The sequence below is a fragment of the Notolepis coatsorum genome (genome assembly GCF_963971535.1).
Source record: "Notolepis coatsorum genome assembly, chromosome: 10".
Classification (NCBI taxonomy): Eukaryota; Metazoa; Chordata; class Actinopteri; order Aulopiformes; family Paralepididae; genus Notolepis; species Notolepis coatsorum.
The window spans coordinates 79,301,174-79,323,794 of record NC_140174.1 but is presented as its reverse complement, the minus strand read 5'-3'; the positions used below and the strand labels follow the sequence as shown (position 1 = coordinate 79,323,794).

The following is a 22,621-nucleotide window of genomic DNA, read 5'->3' as shown; positions in this document are numbered from 1 at the left end:
GCCACTGGAGCCACCAGAAGAGGACACACACAAGGACTATCCACTTTGATTATGTTCAATATCACTTTTAACATAAAGAACACATGTTTTGTCATCAGTTTGTCAGTATTTTTATTTACTTTTCTGTTGTTTATTTGTTAGTATATTTAAACTGACAGTGTTTATTACTGATTTTATCAACAACATCAGTGATTGTCAACACCAGCAGATGTATGTTTTTGTTCATTTTCAAAAACATTGTTTACTATTTGTTAAGTTTGTATTGTCCATCTATTAAAATGATTAACTTATCTACATCCAATTGTGGTATTTGACTAAGAAATGTGTTTTATAGTCTTAAACAAAGGTAGAAATTGGGTTTTTCAGAATAGTGTGAAATCTGAACAAAGGTTTATATATTGTATTTTATTACATATCAGAGTAACTGAACACTATTATTAGATACTTGAGGACATTAAAGTCTTGTTGGACTGAACAAATTAAAATAGGATACTTTTTAGTATGTCTGATGGAGTTGACACAAATTTATGTTATTTTCAGAAAGGGTGTTTTTATATACAGTATATAAAACAAAAACTGTTCCTTTACATGGTTTGATAGCTAATACCTTTCTCTACAAATATATACATTTAAATGAATATATTTTAGTTATAAAACATGTTTATCCCTTATGTCAAGAATCTGTGAAATATATTTGCCTGTCAATTTTGATACCTGCAGTTAAAAGCATACATTAGCATTTGTATTAGCTGTTGGTTTAGTTGCCTCTTTTTACCACCGGTCATATTTATGTCAAAGAAAATCTACAAATGTCCTTCAGAAATGCTTGTTGGCATTCCTCACTGAAACTACTAGCCTCTTTGAGAATGTCTGCTATAGATTAAAGCAGAAGAGTGTACTTACACAACCCCGGTACACAATGTTTGTGTTCTTGTGTCCTCGCATTCATGCTGGAACAACATGTGATATGCAATTTTCGGGGACCCCTTTCTCTATAGTACCACTTTTTTAGACTGGTGGCGAAAAGTTCAATACTGTAGTATCTACATTTACATTTAGTCATTTAGCTGACGCTTTTATCCAAAGCGACTTACAAGTTCTGTACGACAAGTCATCAGGAAGGCACAACTCTATCAGCTGAGTAACAATGTTCATCAAAGTGTTGAGTGCTACAGTGTAGGTTAGTTTATTAGGACATGTGCATGGCAGTAAGGTTAGTTAGGGTTAGATATCTTTTAAATTTTTTATTTAATTTTTTATTTAAGATAATGGTTGAAGAAGTGCGTCTTTAGTCGACGGCGAAAGATTGGATGGGTTTCGGCTGTCCTAACTGGGGTGGTTAGTAGCAAGGACTGAGAATAGGCGACTTCTCTTTGATGACCCTCCCGGAGCTCGGATAGGAGTAGGTCTGAGGCGGCCAGAAGATGCTGCACGGTATGCCAGGTCGAGGGCCTTGAAGCGGATTCGTGCAGCAATGGGGAGCCAGTGCAGGTCCCTAAGAAGTGGGGTGACATGGGCCGACTTTGGTAGGTTTGAGATCAGGCAGGCCGCTGCTTTCTGGATGAGTTGAAGAGGCTTGGTGGCAATGGCCGGGAGGCGTGAATACTTTCGGCAACCAACATGCCCTTCCGCGTTGCTCTGATTGGCCAGCGATCGGCCAGCCCTCTACGCTCGTTTTCCCCCTATGCCGGTAACGAGCGCATGCGCATTTTCTTTTTGACGGCACTCACACGCCAAGCAGGTTTTCGCCACACAGCCGCAAGCTGTGCAGGTTTTAATAGCAGGTTTTAATAGGTTTTGCCGCAGCGGCGGCAGGTTTTATTAGGTTTTGCCGCAGTGTCCACTGACACTGAACTAGTGGTTGACTTTGTGGGCTCAGGATCTTTAGTTTGAGCGATTACATCCAAATGAGTTTCATTTAAATGCACTTACAGTCAGCATCAGAACATGTATCCATAGCACACTCAATATGTCTGCTGTCTTAGGGTCCTATATTAGTTATTCCACTGCTCAGAGTCGAAGGGGCAGCTCCATGTTTATATTTTAGTTAGATTTCACCAAGACTCATTTAGTCCGATAATACAGTATGTTAACCTACCTATAGACCAACACAATACCTTCTCATTTAGTCTGGTGATACAGTATGTTAACCTACCTATAGACATACACAATACCTTCTCATTTAGTCTGGTAATACAGTATGTTAACCTACCTATAGACCAACACAATACCTTCTCATTTAGTCTGGTGATACAGTATGTTAACCTACCTATAGACCTACACAATACCTTCTCATTTAGTCTGGTGATACAGTATGTTAACCTACCTATAGACATACACAATACCTTCTCATTTAGTCTGGTGATACAGTATGTTAACCTACCTATAGACATACACAATACCTTCTCATTTAGTCTGGTGATATGTCATGTTAACCTACCTATAGACCAACACAAGTCTGGTGATCAGTGTTGGGCAAGTTACTTTTAAAAAGTAACTAGTTACAGTTACTAGTTACTTCTTCCAAAAAGTAACTAAATTACGTACTCAGTTACAAATTATAAAAGTAACTAGTTACTTCAGAAAGTAACTATTGCATTACTTTCAATATTATTTTTTACATAAACAACATACACAAATCTAAACTATTTTAATGTTGCTGTGGGACAAAGTGAGACTAGCCTCCAATCAAATGCCATGTATGTAGATATTACTATGTTTATATAGTGGCTCATACAAATACAATAGATGTTTTGGAACTTTTGATATCATGTATTGCCCCTCAACAGGCCACAACTGGGCAACATTAAATTATGCTTGTTAAGCACTATACCAAAAATAAATAACAAATATATACTGATTGATTGAACATTTTAATTAACAGATTGCAGAATGGGTACAGCAGTACGGCTCAATACACACAATTGTTAAGGGGATGCAGATCAGAGAAAGACTTTCGTCTTGTTTACATCAGGGTCCCCCATTTTCAATTCATGACATTTATGACATACACAACATACAGATATAAGAATCTAATCGAATCATTCTAAACCAGGGGTCTCAAACTCAATTTACCTGGGGGCCGCTGGAGGTAGAGTCTGGTTGAGGCTGGGCCGCATCAAATATTCCACAAAAAAAGGGTTTAAAGTATTCCAAAAAAAAGTACAACTGATCCAATCTTCTCACAAACAAACTCACTAAAACCTCACAAACACCAGCAACTGAGCATTCTCAGTGGTGTCAGTGGACTCATCCACAGCTATGGAAATGCATGTGCATTTTTTTAACAATAATTCTGCTTGCAGCTTGATATGATTTCATTCCATTTATTTTTGTGGTTCTTAGCACTGAATTCTGAGGAAAGGCTGCATCAAAATAACTGTGTTTTGTTTCATAGTGGCGTTTCATATTGCCACTCTTCACAAGAGCTACCGTTTCTTGGTGCTGGGAGGATGCATGCACGCATATCTTTTAGTCCATGCACCTTTGAATTGCAGCGATTTTCACTGTCGACTTTTCTTTTACTTTCTTTGAACATGCCACATTTTTCTACTAACTGCCTGCTGGCGAAACTAGGCTACTAGCTACATTTATCTCACAGGGATACAACTGGGAACGAGGTTACTAGCTACAGTACACGCAGATTAGACTACCTGTCGATGCGCTGTCAACTCGCTCTGACTCGCCCCGCTGAAAGACAACATGCATTCCGTGAAGACCCGCCCTACTCTGCTCTGATTCGCAGACTGTGGGTGGGGGGGAGACACGCTGACGGGACGCTGAATGTGATTGGACCAGAGTAGACAGACACACACAGTGGAGCAGTGCTTGCAGAGGAGATGAGTGGAGAATTTGCGCACTAAACAAGGAAGAACATATTGCCCCTCAGCGCAGATATCTGTCTGATGAAAGAAACAGGTTCATTCATAGTAACGCGCCGCATTTATTTGCAGTAACGGTAATGGCGTTATTGAGATTGGAGGAGTAATCCGTTAGATTACTAGTTACTGAAAAAACTAATGCCGTTAGTAACGTCATTACTTATAGCGCCGTTATTCCCATCACTGCTGGTGATACAGTATGTTAACCTACCTATAGACCAACACAAGACCTTCTCATTTAGTCTGGTGATACAGTATGTTAACCTACCTATACCTACACTGTACACAATACCTTCTCATTTAGTCTGGTGATATGTCATGTTAACCTACCTATAGACCTAAACAATACCTTCTCATTTAGTCTGGTGATACAGTATGTTAACCTACCTATATAGACTTACACAAGACCTTCTCATTTAGTCTGGTGATACAGTATGTTAACCTACCTATACCTACACAATACCTGTCGCGGGTGGGGGTATATGGGTGTCTGTATGGGGGTGTGAATTAGTGCACTGCAACCTTGCCCAGGCCCGACGGGGCCCGGCCCGGCCCGGGCACAGCAGTTTTTTATTTTTTTTGTTTTTTTTTAAAAAATTTTTCCATTGATTGATTGATTGATTGAAAAGTTTATTAACAGATTGCAGAATGGGTACAGTACAGTACAGCTCAATACATACAATTGTTAAGAGGATGCAGACCTGAGAAAGACTTTTGTCTTGTTTCCATCAGGGTCCTCCATTTTCAATTCATCATATGACACACACGACATACAGATAGACAGTACTGCTACATCTATACATTTATGATATACCAGATTTTCAAATACAGTACTGTTTGTGATACTAAAAAAATCCAGAAAAAAAGTGTATATACATTTGACATAGAAACTGTGCATTGGGGGAGGTTGGGTAGGTGGGGTGGGGCTGTACATTGGAGGGGGGGACACACACTGTACATTGGAATACTGACCTACATTTGACATAGAAACTGTACATTGGAGGAGGTTGGGTAGGTGGGGTGGGGTTGGGTGGGGCTGTACATTGGAGGTGGGGGGGGGGGGGGGGTTGGGTACTGTTACATTGGAATACTGACAAAGCCATGCTTGGTCTTTATTGTACAACTGGGTTAGGACATTTGTAGGGGCCAGTTTTGAATTGCAGTCTCCCGTAGGTGTTCTTTGAGAGTGTTTTTGAAGGTGGGTAGTGATTCACATTCCTTTACAGCTTTGGGTAGGGTGTTCCACATTGTTGTGGCATAATTGCGAAACGTGTTTAGTCCCTTGTTTGAGCCGAATCTGGGTTTTACATGATTTGTGGAGCTCCCTCTGGTGTTGTGATCGTGGTATTCACTGACCTTTGGGAAGTATTTTGACATGTACATGGGTTATAGGATAACCTTCGTTTTCCTTAAGATTCGTTTTCTCTTTTGTGCCAGAGAAACATTTGGATGTAATTATCGCAGCGCGCAGGGAGAACTCAGGGGACAAGTTCAACTCGATTGGTTGTGTTGGAATATAGCCAGTTGGCGAACGTTTTAATTTGTTCTTGGGATGTATGTCCGCGTTGCTGACGTCGTGGTGAGTGATGTTTATTATTTGCTGGGTCGCTACCTGTTTTGTTGTGCGTTTGTATAGTGACTGAGTAGGCTATTGTGTGTCGTGTGTGTGTGTGTGTGTCAAAGAAGATTCTATAGCCTTCAATACGTTTTACGAGGCTGATGTGTGAGTCAGTCTATAAGCGAGCACTGGGAGAGACGGCATTCTAATAAGAGCGAAACAGGCTATGTAAATGCTTCTTAGTTTTCAGCGTGATATGCGTTATTTAGGCAGACCTATTGGACATTTTTGTTTTTGTTTATTTATTAAGTTAATATATAAAGTGTTTAGAATATTTAAAACAAATACAAAAAAAAATTATATTTTAATAATAATAATTTTTTTTGGGTTTTCACGCGGGCTAGGGCTTAAAATATTATTTACAGTCAGGCTTATTTTCGGGCAGGGCCTGAAGTTCACGGGCTCGGGCAGGGCTCAGGCTTTATTTCAAGGCCCTTGCAGACCACTAGTGTGGATGTACCTGCGGGATCCCAAGAGGAGGACGTGTTCCGGGATGGTCTGGAAGAGGACCTAAAGGCTTACCTGGCTGATATAACAGGCAAGTGTATATCGGCCTATGATGGGTATTCGATTCACCGTCACTGTACTGCACCATGCTGTCCCTGCTTTCTTGTCTAGACGGAGTCCAGGAAGTCCCGGTGGGAGAGTGGAGAGCCGTCTTGGGAGGATGGTGATTTTGTGCAGAAGACAGCTACAGCAGGCGAGTGCAGGACCACCAGGGGGGGGTAGCTTACTTAACGTCATGCAGTCTACACATCAGCGTTTCCGTTAGCCGGTAATTACCGGTATTTGACCGGCAAAATCTGGTGAAGTCCGACATATCTAATCTCTCCGGTCATAATGTCCGGTGAAAATAATTCCCTCTAAACACAATTAGATTATTTGAATTGTATTAAAATAGGCTAAAATTAAATAGCCTATGCGATGAACGAAACAATCATTACATTTGTCGTTGCTTCACCAAGCAGCCGGTCAATGACATCCTGTGTCAGCGAGCTGGCAGCTGATATATTTACGTGAAGCATGGCTTGGCAGGGTGCAGTACTCCAATTCAGCCATTGGCAATTCAGCTGTTGGGTGGGGGCGCTGCTGACACCGCTGCTCTGCTCTGTCTGCTCCTGCTCCATGCTTCACGTAAATATATCAGCTGCCAGCTCGCTGACACAGGATGTCATTGACCGGCTGCTTGGTGAAGCAACGACAAATGTAATGATTGTTTCGTTCATCGCATAGGCTATTTAATTTTAGCCTATTTTAATACAATTCAAATAATCAAATTGTGCTTAGAGGGAATTATTTTCACCGGACATTATGAGCAGCAGCACCAAGTCGTTGGGAGGTGGAGATATACATCACGGCGCAAACCCACGATAATGTTGCCGTCTCTGCCAAATTTCTCAGTTCTTCGCTTGATATAATTAATACAAATGTCCAATATAACGGAATTCGTTAGCTCATAAAAATGTGATTATAACAGACTGCTGTTTATTAAGGTCGGGCAGACTGCCCACCGACTCCTCAAGTCGGCAGCAGCACGCAGTCTCGAGGGACTTATTTTATTTGGAATATATTAATGACTGTATATACGCAAAAGTAGTCTAGTTTTAAGTTAAAATATTATAAATGCCTTGATGATGTCATTCTTTATATAGGCCTATCAATTGTTTTTAAGCTCAATAAACTCTGACCGGAATTTATCCCATTTGTCCGGTAGATTGAAATCTACCGGACACTCAGACCTGCAAAAAAAAATTCTAACGGAAACCCTGCTACACATGTGTGCCCTCTTTCTTACGCAGCTGGGGAGCGTCGTTGGAGGGAGCAAGAAGTGGATTGGCTGGCTGGCGTGGCGGGGTGGTGCCCGGAAGTACTGGCGCTGTTGAAAGGAGGATCAATGATGGACAGTAGCAGAACGAAACGGGAGTCGAGAGGACGACACCAGAGGACGCGGAGCTGCAAGAGTACGAGGACACGCGACTCTTTTTGTCTTGTGCTTTTCTCCAGTGGAACATTTTCCTATTGCCGACTGCGGTGTTCCCCCCGCTGTGGAACGGGTGGAGCCTCAGACAGGAGAGACATTGTCGCAGCACTGCACGCCGTGAGTAAATGGATACAAGATATCAGAATACGCGCCTGACAAGCGAACTGTTTCCTGAGTGGTAAATGAAGAAATAGAAGAACAATGACTGCATTGGAATTAGGAATATTATTAGTAGCGTGGAGCTGAAGATTATCAGAACGGCATGCAGTAAGCCAGTAAAACTGTAGAAGATTTGAACCCAGTATTTTGGACACTCCATCCTCTGTGAACTACCTCTCTCTCTTTGTTGTATCATATGGAGAATATCTAATTTGTGCATTGTGACGAACCCGGGAACGGGGGGACCTTGCTATTACTGACTTTGCCTTCCATTACAGGCGGGAGGACATTATTATACGCCTGGTGCTTGGAGTATACTAAAACACCCCAGTACGGACAGAGCGGTTTTAGCCCGAAGGACTACCCTGGCTGACCCTGCGAGCTGCCAATGTCCTAGAGAAGATAGTCCATGAACAAGTCCAGGAATATGCAAGCAGCCATGACCTCCTGTACGACCTCCAATCCGCTTTAGGAAGTCCTACTCTAGTGAAACATGTCTTCTTTATCTTACAGACAGTATCAGGAGGGAGATAGATTCAGGTAAGCTCTGTGGGCTAGTTCTTCTAGACCTACAGAAGGCTTTCGACACAGTGAACCATGACATACTGCTCTCCAAGCTTAAGGCCTTGGGTATGTCTGAGACAGTGGTCAGATGGTTCTCTTCCTACGTTGCTGATAGGGTGCAGCGGGTTGAGGTCAGTGGCACTATGTCAGAGGCCAAGCCCATTGTATGTAGGGTCCCACAAGGAATCGTGCTAGGACCTCTCCTTTTTTTACTGTACATAAATGACATGTCAGCAGCATGCTCATGTAACTTGTTTTTATTTGCAGATGACTCAGCCCTGCTAGTCTCCCACAAGGATCAGAACACACTAGAACAGATGCTAGGTGAAGAACTTGCAGGGGTCAGCAGGTGGCTGTCGGACAACAGGCTTTCTCTTCACCTAGGTAAGACAGAGGCAGTACTATTAGGCTCCAAGCCCAAGCTCAGGAAAGCACGGGAGTTTAATATCCAGCTAGGAGCTGTAACCCTAAAACAGCAAAAAAAAGCGAAGTATCTATTCTAGGCTGTATGATAGACGGGAGCCTAGTACTGGGCAAAGTCAAGGCCCGCACCAGGTACCTAGCTAGGAAAGCCAACCTCCTTGGCAGAGATAGCCTCAGGCTACTAGCAAATAGCCTAGTACTCTGCCACTTTGACTATGGTAGCGTGTCGTGGTTCGAGGGCCTGACAGTGAACATAAAAAAGAAGCTTCAGGTTTCCCAAAATAAGCTGGTAAGGGTGGTAATGGGTCTTGGCCCTCGCACCCACATAGGGAGGAGTCACTTCCAGGAGCTAAACTGGCTTCCTGTGGAGGCCAGAGTTACCCAGCTCAGACTGAACATAGTGCACAATATTATAAACCAAAGGTCCCCTAGATACCTCCAGAACTACTTCACCCCGGTCAACGAATCCCACAACCACAGAACTAGAGCAAGCATAGCAAACCTGAAGCCTGCTTCTTTCCGATCCAAACTAGGCCAGTGCTCCCTTACTTTCTCTGGAGCCCAGGATTGGAACAAGCTGCCTATCCCCATCAAGCAGAGCTTGAGCCTCCACAGCTTCAAGAGAAGCATCAGGAAGTGGCTCATGGACAGAATAGAAGAATAGCCCCCTATAGTTTGAATGGGTTTCCAATCAGTTTTTAGTTATTGTGGGGTATACAATTTTAGCGATAGGTTAGTCTTATAATGTTTTAAATGTATGAGTGTTGTGTTTTTGTTGTGGCCTAACAGCCCTGGGACCATGACGGAAATAAGGGTTTTACTCTTTCTCATGTTATCCTTTGAATCCTTGTTGTGTGTTTTTAATCCATCAATAAAATAAAATAAAATCAATGGACTACAGATTCTGTTTGTGGGCTACGTGGTTCTGGACTTTACCATCTGTGGTATTGAGGTACTGGGTCGGGGAGTGGTGATTGTAAACGATGACTGTATTAGTACGGAATATGGGTTGTTGGGCATGAACGTTATCTCAGAATGTTGGGAGGGCATATTTCAGGGGGGACACCCGGGGCGGGAAGCTTTCACATCCACTGTTCCTCCAACGGCCCGGAGGGTGTGGGAAAAGGCGTTTAACCTTTGTCAGCAGGTACAAAGCACCCCCCCAGCCGATGTGGCCAGTGGCACAGCTAGACTGCGGCGGCAGGCCCCTGTCCAGGTGCCCCCTGAGTCGGAGATCGTGGTCTGGGCAGAGGTTAGTCCACGGATGAGTCGCCTGGACTGCCCGGTGTTGGTGGAAGACCACACTGACCTGGTGGTAGGAGAGCGTGGCTGGCGAGTGGCTCGGTCCATCAGCTGGGTACGGGGGGGGTAAGGTGCCACTGCGTATTTGTAACCCCCACCTCTCATCTGTGCTAATCCCCCAGCGGTGCTCCCTGGCCACAGTGTCACTGGTCCCCCTGCAGGATATCCATGGGACCAACCAGCTGATTCTGAGAGACACCGGCCCTGGGGTGGTAGAAGTGGACGTGCGTCGAGTAGCTGAACCCCCCCTTGCCGACCACCCGGCCCTAGATCTGAGAAGAGAGGGACTGACCGGAGACCAAGAGGCTAAGCTCGCGGCCCTGCTGCACCGATGGACCCATGTATTCGCTGCAAACGAGGAGGACTTCGGACGTACCAAGGTGATTCAACATAATATCCCCACTGGAACCGCACCACCGATTCGGGAGAGGTACCGTCCGATTCCACCCAAGCTATACGCAGAGCTGAGAACGCTGCTGCAGGGGATGGTCGACAGCAAGGTGGTATGCGAGAGCTCCAGTCCATGGGCGGTCCCAGTGGTGTTGGTCCGCAAGAAGGATGGATCCTGGCGCTTCTGCGTAGACTACCGGAAGCTGAACGCCGTGACCCACAATGATGCATACCCGCTGCCCCGGATAGAGGAGTCATTGACCAATCTGACTCAGGCGACCTGGTACAGTACCCTGGATCTGGCCAGTGGGTATTGGCAAGTGGAAGTGGCACCGGAGGACCAGGAGAAGACAGCCTTCGCCACACCACTGGGGTTGTACCAGTTCGAGCGGATGCCTTTTGGTCTGTGCAATGCCCCCGCCACCTTTCAACGATTGATGCAGCGTTGCCTGGGTGGTCAGGTGAATGAACATCTCCTAATATACCTAGATGACGTGATCGTCTATTCCCCAGACTTTCAGAGCCACCTGGATCATCTAGAGATGGTGTTCCATCGCCTGCAGGAGCATGGTCTCAAACTCCAGCCAGGGAAGTGCAGGTTGTTCCACCGGGAGGTGAGGTACCAAGGACATATCGTCAGCGGCCAAGGGGTGGCGACTGACCCAGAGAGGACTCAGGCTGTCCGCAGCTGGCCTGTGCCCACCACGGGCAAACAGGTGAAGTCATTCTTGGGAATCGTGGGGTACTACAGGCGGTTCATCCCTGGCTTTGCCCGGATCACCGCCCCTCTTACCCGACTGCTCCAGGGCACTGCTGGACGACCGTCTGCGCCAGTGACCTGGGCGCTGCCCTGTCAGCAAGCATTTGAAGAGCTGAAAAGGAACCTGTTGGAGGCCCCCATCTTGGCCTTCGCTGATTACACCCAGCCGTTCAGGCTCTACACGGATGCCAGCTTGGAGGGACTGGGGGCAGTCCTGTCCCAGGTCCAGGGGGGCCAAGAGCGGGTCATTGCCTACGCCAGCCATGGCCTGTCCCAGACGGAGCGCAACGACCAGAATTAAAGCTCCTTCAAATTGGAACTGCTGGCTTTGAAGTGGGCAGTAACCAAAAAATTCACACGAGCAGCGCTGGGCGGCCCAGCTCGCGAACTACTCCTACGTAATCAAGTACCGGCCAGGGGCTGTCAATCAGAATGCAGATCTATTGTCTCGGTTGCCAGAGACGGGGAACAAGACGGTCCAGGCAGTGGAAGGACGGGACCCGCCGGAGAGGGAGGCAGAGGAAGCTGCGGACACGGAGGCGGCAGCCACGGAGGCACGGGACTGGATACAGAGCCAGCGGGAGGATCCGGACCTGCGACAAGTCCATCAATGGCTGACCCAGGGGGCACCGCCACCTCCAGACCGCCGCCATCCCTTGTGTCCGGGCCTACGAGGTCTGCTGGCCGAATGGGAGTGCCTGAACCTCCACAGAGGGCTCATTGTGAGAAGAGGGGTGGAGTCTGATACCCACCTGACCAACTGGTTGTACCCCTCAGTCGGGCCAAGGATCTCTGGAAAGACTATCATCAGGCCGCTGGCCATTCTAGTGCCGAGAAGGTGCTCTCCTTGCTGCGGCGGCTCTTCTGGACAGGCATGGGCAAGGCAGTGCAGCTCTGGACCAAGGAGTGCCCCACATGTGCAGTAAGCAAGGCCGGACCAGAACAACGGGCGCCTCTGAGCTCCATCCGGAGTAGTTACCCGTTTGAGGTGGTGGGTTTGGACTACTTATCCTTGGGGCGGCCGGCCGATGTCTATCCCTACATCCTGGTGATGACTGACCTGTTCTCTCGCTATGCCTTTGCCGTTCCCACCAAAGATCAGACGGCATGAGAGGCTGGAAGGCACCAGAAGGCCCGTCATTCCGAGAGTGGAGTGGAGAACTGGGTAGGGTTGCTGCCTATGAGAAAATATCTTTTAGTTTAGGAGATAAAGGAGACAAATATATTAGCAAATGGGGGAAATATTTGCAATTTCACTTACTATAAAAGGAGGAGGGGCACACTTGTCCAAGACAGCGACGATGCACATGAGTATAGAATACCTGACAAATGCACCATGTTTATGTAGACAAGAATGGCTCTATGTTTTAATGTAGATTTATTTTTTCGTTTGGTGTTTCCTTTCTGTTTTGGTACTACTTCCCATTATATTCTCGGCTTAGTCTAATTTATCTTTCTATTTTTTATTTATTTTTTGTTATGGTAGAATTTTTCGTTTGTTTAGGTTTACTTATTCTAATGTCTTTATTTTTTATTTTTATTTTTTTTCTGTCTTCCCCCCCATATGGGGGGTATCAGTGTAACCTAGACGTTAGGGGTCCAGGTGTCTATGTTGTCCTTCAGGACTGACCCATGCTGATGCAAAATATGTCATTCATTGTATTGTCCTGAAGTACTGTGTGCAAAAAGAAAAAATATGCAATAAAGTATAAGTCATAAAAAAAAAAAATATCAGACGGCATCCAGTACGGTCAAGGCGCTATGGACAACACTGATCCAACCCTTTGGGTGTCCAGAACGGTTTTTGACGGATCAGGGGGCTGCATTTGAGTCCCAGCTGATGCAGCAGTTGTGTGACATGTATGGGTGCGTGAAGAGCCGCACGACTCCATACCACCCTCAGGGCAATGGGGCCTGTGAGCGCTTTAATCAGACGCTGCTCTCTCTGCTGGGCTCCCTCGACCCAGACATCCAACCAAACTGGCACCATCAGCTTCCATACCTAGTCCAAGCCTACAATAATGCCATACATGCAAGTACCGGTATGACTCCTCATTTTGTAGTGTTTGGTCGCCATGCCAGGTTACCAGTGGACTTGATACATGATGTCTCACCCACGCAACGGAGAGCCACCCTGGAGGGATGGGTTCACGGCCATCACCAGACGCTGACAGAGGCCTACGAGCGTGTACAGGCGAATGTGACCAAGAGACAGTGGTGGGATCAAGCTCGTTATGACCGAGGGGCGCGAGCAGTACCCTTGCTGCCGGGAGAGCGGGTCTTGATAAGGAATTTCGTCGTCGGGCCCAGGGGAAGTTGGCACCCCGGTGTGTACCAAGACCCCATGTGGTTATCGGACAGCCCCGACCCAACCAACCCGTGTATCTGGTTCGGCCAGAGGGCCAGGAAGGGCCTGCTCGCACCCTGCATAGAAACAATCTTCGCCCCTGTCCAGCAGGAGTGCCCTTACACCCTGATGAAGTGCTGGAGGGACCGGCAGAAGGTAGGGCCCCCCTAGAAACCCAGGGTCTCCGCTTCCCCTTCCTGCCGCCCCCGGCGACCGCCCAGGGCGGTTACATCCTCCCGGTCCCAGAGCTTCACTTTGGCCCCGTTGTACCAAGACCTGCGGAGGAACCCAGGTTACCTGTACAGCTAGAGGCAGCAGAGCCTGCAGTGGTCCCCCTGGAGGTGGTACCGCCTCGATGATCCCGGTGCCTGGAGTCGAGTGGAATGGAAGGAGGTCCTGGAGAGGTTGAGGTACCTGTCGATCCTGAGGAAGGAGGGAGCAGCCAAGGGAAGGGAAGGGCCAAAGCCGGGCCTGCAGTGGTCCCCCTGGAGGCGAGACCGCCTCGACGATCCCGGCGCAGCAACCTGGGCAAGCCCCCCATCCGCTTGGTCCAGCTGTGATGGCCGGGACGGCCATCGAAATAGGGGGGGGGAAATGTCACGGGTGGGGGTATATGGGTGTCTGTATGGGGGTGTGGATGTACCTGCGGGATCCCAAGAGGAGGGCGTGTCCCGGGATGGTCTGGAAGAGGACCTAAAGGCTTACCTGGCTGATATAACAGGCAAGTGTATATCGGCCTATGATGGGTATTCGAATCACCGTCACTGTACTGCACCATGCTGTCCCTGCTTTCTTGTCTAGACGGAGTCCAGGAAGTCCCGGTGGGAGAGTGGAGACCCGTCTTGGGAGGATGGTGATTTTGTGCAGAAGACAGCTACAGCAGGCGAGTGCAGGACCACCAGGGGGGGGTAGCTTACTTAACATCATGCAGTCTACGTGTGCCCTCTTTCTTACGCAGCTGGGGAGCGTCGTTGGAGGGAGCAAGAAGTGGATTGGCTGGCTGGCGTGGCGGGGCGGTGCCCGGAAGTACTGGCGCTGTTGAAAGGAGGATCAATGGTGGACAGTAGCAGAACGAAACGGGAGTCGAGAGGACGACACCAGAGGACGCGGAGCTGCAAGAGTACGAGGACACGCAACTCTTTTTGTCTTGTGCTTTTCTCCAGTGGAACATTTTCATATTGCCGACTGCGGTGTTCCCCCCGCTGTGGAACGGGTGGAGCCTCAGACAGGAGAGACATTGTCGCAGCACTGCACGCCGTGAGTAAATGGATACAAGATATCAGAATACGCGCCTGACAAGCGAACTGTTTCCTGAGTGGTAAATGAAGAAATAGAAGAACAATGACTGCATTGGAATTAGGAATATTATTAGTAGCGTGGAGCTGAAGATTATCAGAACGGCATGCAGTAAGCCAGTAAAACTGTAGAAGATTTGAACCCAGTATTTTGGACACTCCATCCTCTGTGAACTACCTCTCTCTCTCTTTGTTGTATCATATGGGGAATATCTCATTTGTGCATTGTGACGAACCCGGGAACGGGGGGACCTTGCTTTTACTGACTTTGCCTTCCATTACAGGCGGGAGGACATTATTATACGCCTGGTGCTTGGAGTATACTAAAACACCCCAGTACGGACAGAGCGGTTTTAGCCCGAAGGCGTGAGGGGCTACGGGAGCGGAAGGGGGTGGCATCCTTCCGGCCCTCACCTTCAGGCCCAGGTCATAACTAAACCCTTTTTTTGTAGTGTTTGTAAACTCAGCGCTTCCACTGCACAAACCTAGGTTAGGATATGAGAGGAGTATTCTAGGCCTAGTCACCACCCCTAGCAGTGAGCAGCCCCCACTATTTTATCCCAGCCCCCTTAGTTGCTGTGTGACACTTAGTGTGTATTTACATAACCTATGTTCCCTATAATCATTTGCCGTGGCCCCCCGAGCGATGGTGTGATATCGATACCTATTTTAGGCTATTTGCAGTGAACCGTGTTTTGAGGTGTGGTGTGATTCTAGACTAGTGTGTGATAGTCATAGACCCGTGTGCAGGGCAAACCCTTTTATTCACGTGTGTAGTGCCTCAGGGGCAGGGATAGGTAGCGTGGGTGGGAGCAACAGCCTGGGGGTGGGTTGACAGGGCATTGAGCGCTTCCTCCTTTTAACTACCCTAGGCCTAGGAGGCGTGGGTCTTTTAAATAGGCTAACTACTAATTATTTATGTAAAGTATAACCATTGTATTAGATATCTATTTTTCCTACAATAAAAGCTTTCTTACTGATTCTCGGAGCATTCTCCCGTGTCTGTTTGTGGTCTTGGGAAAATTCGTGGTGGTAGGTCGGCTGACCCCTTTGGGAAGTGTATCCCTGCATTTGCACACCTTAGCCTTAGACCTGGATACTTCCCGTGGGGGTCTGGTGACATACCTTCTCATTTAGTCTGGTGATATCATGTCATGTTAACCTACCTATATAGACCTACACAATGCCTTCTCATTTAGTCTGGTGATACAGTATGTTAACCTACCTATAGACCTACGATAATAATAATAGCAATACTTAGAATAATAATACTTAGACAAACGCACGCAATTGGCACAAGTGTAAATTATGCATTCGTCACTACGTAGGCGTTGGAGTATATAGTATATAGCGCGGCGTATATTGATGCAGGTAGGTATTATCTGATGCAGCTAGGTATTATCATGCTATACCCGCTCATTATTATTAACCAGCGTTGCTAATATGGCGTGTTCTGTGATGCCCATTTATTATTATTAACCAGGGGGATTATCGCGTCGCGTATTAACCTGGGGGAGCCTCATGCGCATGCGCGGCATAGCATGTAAACGAGCACCTGGGGGGAGCCTCATGCGGGTAGGGGGTAAACGAGCATAGAGCGCTGGTATTCACGCAGGAGAGCGCTGGCCAACGCTGGCCATTCAGAGCAACGCGGAAGGGCATGTTGGTTGCCGAAAGTATTCACGCAGCCGGGAGGCCAGCAAGCAGTGCGTTGCAGTAGTCGAGGCGGGAGATGACTGTTGATTGGACGAGGAGTTGTGTGGCTTCTTTTGTCAGGAAGGGGCGGATCCTTCTGACGTTGCTCAGGAGGAATCTGCAGGTTCTGGTTGTCGCTGCGATGTGAGCAGAGAAGTTCAACTGGTCGTCGAGGACAACACCGAGGTTCTTGGCGGTCGGGGATGCGTTCACAGCTGCATTCTTGACTGTGATGGAAAGGTCGTCAGGGGGGAGGATTTGGCCGGCAGGTGGAGCAATTGTGTTTTGCTTAGGTTCAGTTTGAGGTGGTTTGTCGTCATCCAGGCGGAGATGTCGGACAGACAGGCCGAGATCCGCTCAGAGATGTGGATATCTGAGGGAGGGAAGGGGAGGAAGAGTTGAGTATCATCGGCATAACAATGATACGAGAAGGCATGAGACTTGATAATGTTATGCAGTGATTTAGTGTAGAGGGAGAAGAGAAGGGGTCCTAGGACCGAGCCCTGGGGGACACCCACACTTGGTAGGAGCGGTCATTGAGGTATGATGTCAGCCATGTCAGCGCAGAGCCAGCCACTCCCATTCCTGCGAGGGCCGCGAGGAGGATCTGATGGTTGACTGTGTCGAAGGCTGCAGATAGATCTAGGAGAATCAGGACAGAGTTTTGTTAAGTGAAGTGCCTCTGTGACCGCAATGAGGGCCGTTTATGTGGAGTGGCCAGTCCGGAAGCCTGACTGATTAGGGTCTAGGAGGTCATTCTGTAAGAGATAAGCAGTAAGTTGGTTGGATAGTGTTTTAGAAAGGAAGGATGTATCTTTATACAAAGTGGCAAAAAGTGAAGATGGTCCCCATTGACCTGCATTATGTACGGTGAAGAAAATAATGACATGCAATTTCAAAACATCAAGGTATTCCGTTTAGGTTTTGTCACATCTTCTGGTCTTTCTTTTCTAAGCCCTGAAGATCCACGTGTCCCAGAGCACAGTGGACATTCTGAACCAGATAGGATCCTTTGAGCTGCAGGAGAGAGGAGAGATTGAAATGAAGGTGATTGGAGAGCATTTTTGTCAATATACCGTATTACACCAGAACAAGGAACTCTGTTACTAGGAACTATATTAGCCAAACACAGAACTGTCTACAGGACTTTGTCTTTGTGGCAATGGTACAAAGCCATATCAGTAACTTTAGAAGGAACATGTCGACATTATGGGAAATGTGCTTACCGTCTTCTCCAGAGTCACTGGGTCTCATTCCCGAACGAATTTACGACAAAAAATTTCGTCTTAGCCAGATTTCGGCCCATTTAAGACATATTAGGGCTGGGAGCGGGAGTCCCCAAATTTTCCTGAGATCAGATTTGATCGTGGCTCTCAGCCACGATCAAATCTCATGATTGATTGACTAATTAAAAATTGTATTAACTTGACAGACTGTGTTCTCATAGTGATTCCTTCATGTCAACGCTACAGGCCTCATTGGAATTAATTACTTAATCATAATTAAAATAAATATGACAATATTTGTACGATAAGAAATTACGCATTTGATGTCGGAAAAATAAATAATATGGATTCAGGGCAGCTGCTTAACCATATCTGAACCAGCTATTTTGGACAAATGTATAATTACTTTAATTACTCCGATATTCAAACACAATTATGCAATTATTGTGAAATGATTGAAAATAATTATTATTTAATGCCTTCTGTGGAATTTGTATTTCTTGTATATAATCTGTTTTAATGATTAATTATATACATTTGAAAGAATGCAGGTCAACATGCAATGTATCCCATTGATTGGTATACAATGGGACAGACCTTTGTTTGATTGATTGATTGATTGATTGAAAACTTTATTAACAGATTGCAGAATGGGTACAGTACAGTACAGCTCAATTACATAAGGGGATGCAGACCAGAGAAAGAATTTCGTCTTGTTTACATCAGGGTCCCCCATTTTCAATTCATCATAACATATATGACACACACGACACAGATAGACAGTACTGCTACATCTATACATTTATGACATACCAGATTTGCAAATACAGTACTGTTTGTGATACAAAAAGAGTCCAGAAAAGAGAGTACATTTGATGTAGAAACTGTTGGAGGAGGTTGGGTAGGAGGGGTGGGTGGGGGATAGACTTACACTGTACAAGCAAAACTGTACATTGGAATATTGACAAAACCATACTTGGTCATTTACTGTACATTGGAGGGGGTTGATATAGCTATAAACCTGCATTCCTTCGAATATATCATTAATCAATTAAACTTATATTGAAATACACTATATCCTATACACCAACACTGAAATGACAGTGGATAAATAAATAAGAACTAAAGCTAATGGGTGGAAATAGACTGCATTAATATTCCATAACAAGTCTTGTGTGCGCCTACGAATGAACAGTAGCCTATAGGCTTAATTATGGAATAATAAGCCATACTGCGTTTATTCATTACGCCCGCCGTAGGCTATATATATTATATTTCATTCATTCATTCATATACAGTACTGCGCGCGCGTGTGTGTGGGTGTGTGTGCGCGCGCGCGCTGCGGCAGGTGTACCGCAAGCTGTATATGATGCCAATACATTAATCGAATCTAGTTTTGATGGCGCGCAAGCGTGATTACGAAACCTAGCCGCATTTCTCGGAGACGCTCTCTGATTGGCACTGACTGACGCTAGGTTTCATAATCACGCGGCTCGCAAGACTCGCAAAGCACTTCCGCCATTCCATTTTCACACAGCTGCATCACTAGTTGCCTTATAAGGAGCTCTGGAGGTGTTGTTTTGTATGCAAATGACCTGAACAGGAACGCGCTTTCGAGTTTAAGACAGAATGCCATTCTCCAAGCAGATATCAGATCATATAATTTGTGTGACCGTTTCAGCCACTTAAGACATATTACCAGCACGTTTAGGACTCAGAGTGAACTTGTCATTGATTGTGTCTCAGTGGTTCCAAGATAAGTCTTCCAGAATAACTCTGAGACCCACTGTCAGTACTCTCCAGTGTCAGACAAGAAGATATATTTCAATTTACTCTCTGTGCGGCTGCAAGCTAGCCTAGCTTAGCACAAATGAATGAAAGTGGATATGGACCAGCTACCTAGCTGTTGGCCAAAAACACCTCTCCTGGAGTTTTAAGCTATAGGCTAGTCCGTATCCGCTTCCATTAATTTGTGCTAAGCTAGGCTAGCTTGGAGCCGGATATATTTCGACTGAACTCCGAGAGGAAATTGGTATGTATCTTCTTGTCTGACTCTGGAGAAGACGGTAAGCGCATTTCCCATAATGTTAGCATGTTCCTTTAAAGTTTTACAGTTTGAAACATACAATGGCATCTGTGTGTGTGTGTGTGTGTGTGTGTGTGTGTGTGTGTGTGTGTGTGTGTGTGTGTGTGTGTGTGTGTGTGTGTGTGTGTGTGTGTGTGTGTGTGTGTGTGTGTGTGTGTGCGTGCGTGTGTGTGTGTGCGTGTGCGTGTGTGTTTGTCCATGACAGGGAAAAGGATCTCAGAAAACGTATTGGCTTCTGAATAAACAAGGTTTCAACCCCATTCTCACTACCCACCTCTCTCCTCCCCCTCATGGTTTGAAACCACACACAGAGGTAAAGTATACATTCAGAATGCCAATCAAGACCACATCTATATACATAATTGTATGTGATTGTGCCCACATGCAGTGGTGGGAAAAGTACACAGTTCCTTAAGTAAAAGTTGAAATACCCAGATAAAATAGTACTCTGGTGAAAGTAAGTCATCCATTTAAAATTTTACTTAAGTAAAAGCAGAGAAGTATTTGATAATGGATGTTCAAAAGTTAAAATATGCATTCTACATTGTCTGTGTATTCCAGTGCTTCAACCCTCAAACCATTGACCTCTAAAGGTTATGTTAAAGTAGTATGTGGTCCAGTTATGCTGCTCTGATTACATCCTCTTGAAGTTGGCAGACTTCAACTTTTTTTTTGAAGAAAAATGATTGCCAATTATTGCCATGTTTTCTATATTTCTATGAAATGTAGTGGAATAAAAGTACAAAGTTCCCTAAAGTCAAAATACTCAAGATACAAATCTTCCAGAGTGCACCTTTAAGAAACACAGTTTGTCGTAGATGTTGTGTTATTGCCAGTATGATCATTCTGACGTACTGTATACTTAAATCCACGTCTCTCCTCTGAAGATCAAACCAATCCTGTCCAAAGACCCAGAGAGAAGAGCCAAGAAAATGCTGACCAAGGCTCACGTCACTGATGTGACTGCTGTGAATTTCTGAAGAATCAGCTGACATTCTGAGCCTATTTTGAATGGGTCATCAGACAAGATGTTATGTTATAATATATATATAGTTAATAATATATTGACGTATTTACAAAAATGTACAATGTGTACATTATAAAAATAAGTAATATATTCATGTATTTACATATTTAAAAATAAGTACATATTTTACATATTACAAAAATGTTAACCTTTAAATGTCAGAATTTGTTTTAGTTCCCCTGCTAGGGGACAAACCCAGGATGCTCGCATGGGAGGCAAGCCCCTTTACCTCAAGACTACCAAGGCACTATAACCATAACCCTAACCCCAACCTTAACCCTATAACTTTCTATCTTAATCATAACTGTTAAACATTACAATGTATCATCATCATAGTATTGCTGTGTTTGTATCAGGGTGTAGTAGCTTAGTCTAATGGTGAGCGTGACTTTTGCAGATAAGAAAAGTAAATATATTACTTATGGCTAGGGGTGTAACGGTACACAAAAACCATGGTTCAGTACGTACATTGGGTTTGAAGTCATGGTTCATGGTTAATTTCGGTACAGTGGGGGAAAGTTTGCAGAACGTGGCTTTCCATGTTCCACTCGGGGGTGACGTAGTGTGCAGTTAAACTTACTTTCAACTTCTCGTGTGGGCCTGAATGCTCTGCATGACGGATAGACCACCACAACACTTCCGGTATTCTGAAATCATGGGAGAGAGAGCGGGGGGAGAAAATTAATGAATGTGGATGAGAGCCTTGACATTAAGTGGTTGTAGCTACGGCTGTGGCCTGTGGGGGTGCTGGAGACATGATCTCAGCCGAGCTATAGTCACTTTTCCGCACCTACTACTCCCAAACTTTGCATGTGCAGATTGATAAACCTAGATCTCTGGACAATCCAGAGAGACTCCGTGGGCAATCTGCGCATGCAGAGTTCGGGAGTATGTCGAGGCTTTCATCCACATTTATTGACCCCCCCCCGTCTCTATAGGAGACGCACATGGTCACTTTCCTTGAGCTAAAGAACGTGCCAGTAGTAACAACAACAACAACCACAACAACCATGTCGTGAATGCAGATAATTCAGAACCCAACTCGGTCGCGAAGACAGTGATTTTCACTCTGAGCAATCTAAAAGCCCTGTTTGGAAATACTTCGGATTTTGATCAATTTGTGGAACCTCGAGACAAAGTTGTATGCAAGCGTAGCACTGGTGTCACTAACAGTAACAGCTGTTCGCCACGGGCACAGTTCTAGATTCGAATGAGGAGAGGAGTAATATACACAATTAAAGGAATAGTATACCAGAGACAGAGTTATAACAATGACCGGTGTTTTATTTCTAAACGCGCTAGCTAGACATACAGACATACAGACGTGAAGTAAACAGTATAGTGTGAAGTATCCCTTTTAGGTTCTTTCATAAACCACTCCTTCTTTCGGGAGGGTTAGTTCGGTATCAAGTCCTAGGTTGATTGGATCAACACATTAGGGTTGGTTCAGACGTCTCTGAGGTTATCTCTAGCTAAAGCTAGGTTCAAGGTTGGATATTGGATGTATCCCTTTATCATGAGCAACTCGTTATCTTTTCTTCTGCAATTGCAGATCAGTAAACTCTATATCAGTTTATAATTTCAATAGGTAAGTGTTTAAACATATTAATTTAAACCTTTAAGTGTGCAGGGAATGCAAGTACCTTATTAGGTGAAGTGCCCCTTTAAACTTTTAAGTACCAATAGAATATTCCAGGTTATAGGAATGCAAATACCTTATCAGGTGAATTTACCCTTTAAACCATCTTTCTTTACAGGAGAAGCATCAGTGATTAAGCTATAATCAATATGTCATCAATGAGATTCAAGTATCTTACTGGGTACATAGACCCTTTAACTCATCCTCTATAATGGAGAACATCAGTAG

General features: G+C 45.5%; 1 protein-coding gene across 1 annotated transcript in view; it reads left to right on the top strand.

Annotated features, from left to right (window-relative positions):
* Positions 1 to 20,707, top strand: part of gucy2g (guanylate cyclase 2g) — a gene marked incomplete at both ends in the record, with an annotated part of 130,867 nt that extends 110,160 nt beyond the window's left edge. Inside the window, 3 exons of the mRNA XM_084323068.1 lie at positions 17,371 to 17,462; positions 19,933 to 20,040; positions 20,615 to 20,707. Coding sequence (XP_084179194.1) covers positions 17,371 to 17,462; positions 19,933 to 20,040; positions 20,615 to 20,707 — 293 coding nt within the window. The remainder of the gene's footprint in view (positions 1 to 17,370; positions 17,463 to 19,932; positions 20,041 to 20,614) is intronic.
* Positions 20,708 to 22,621: the final 1,914 nt, after the last annotated feature.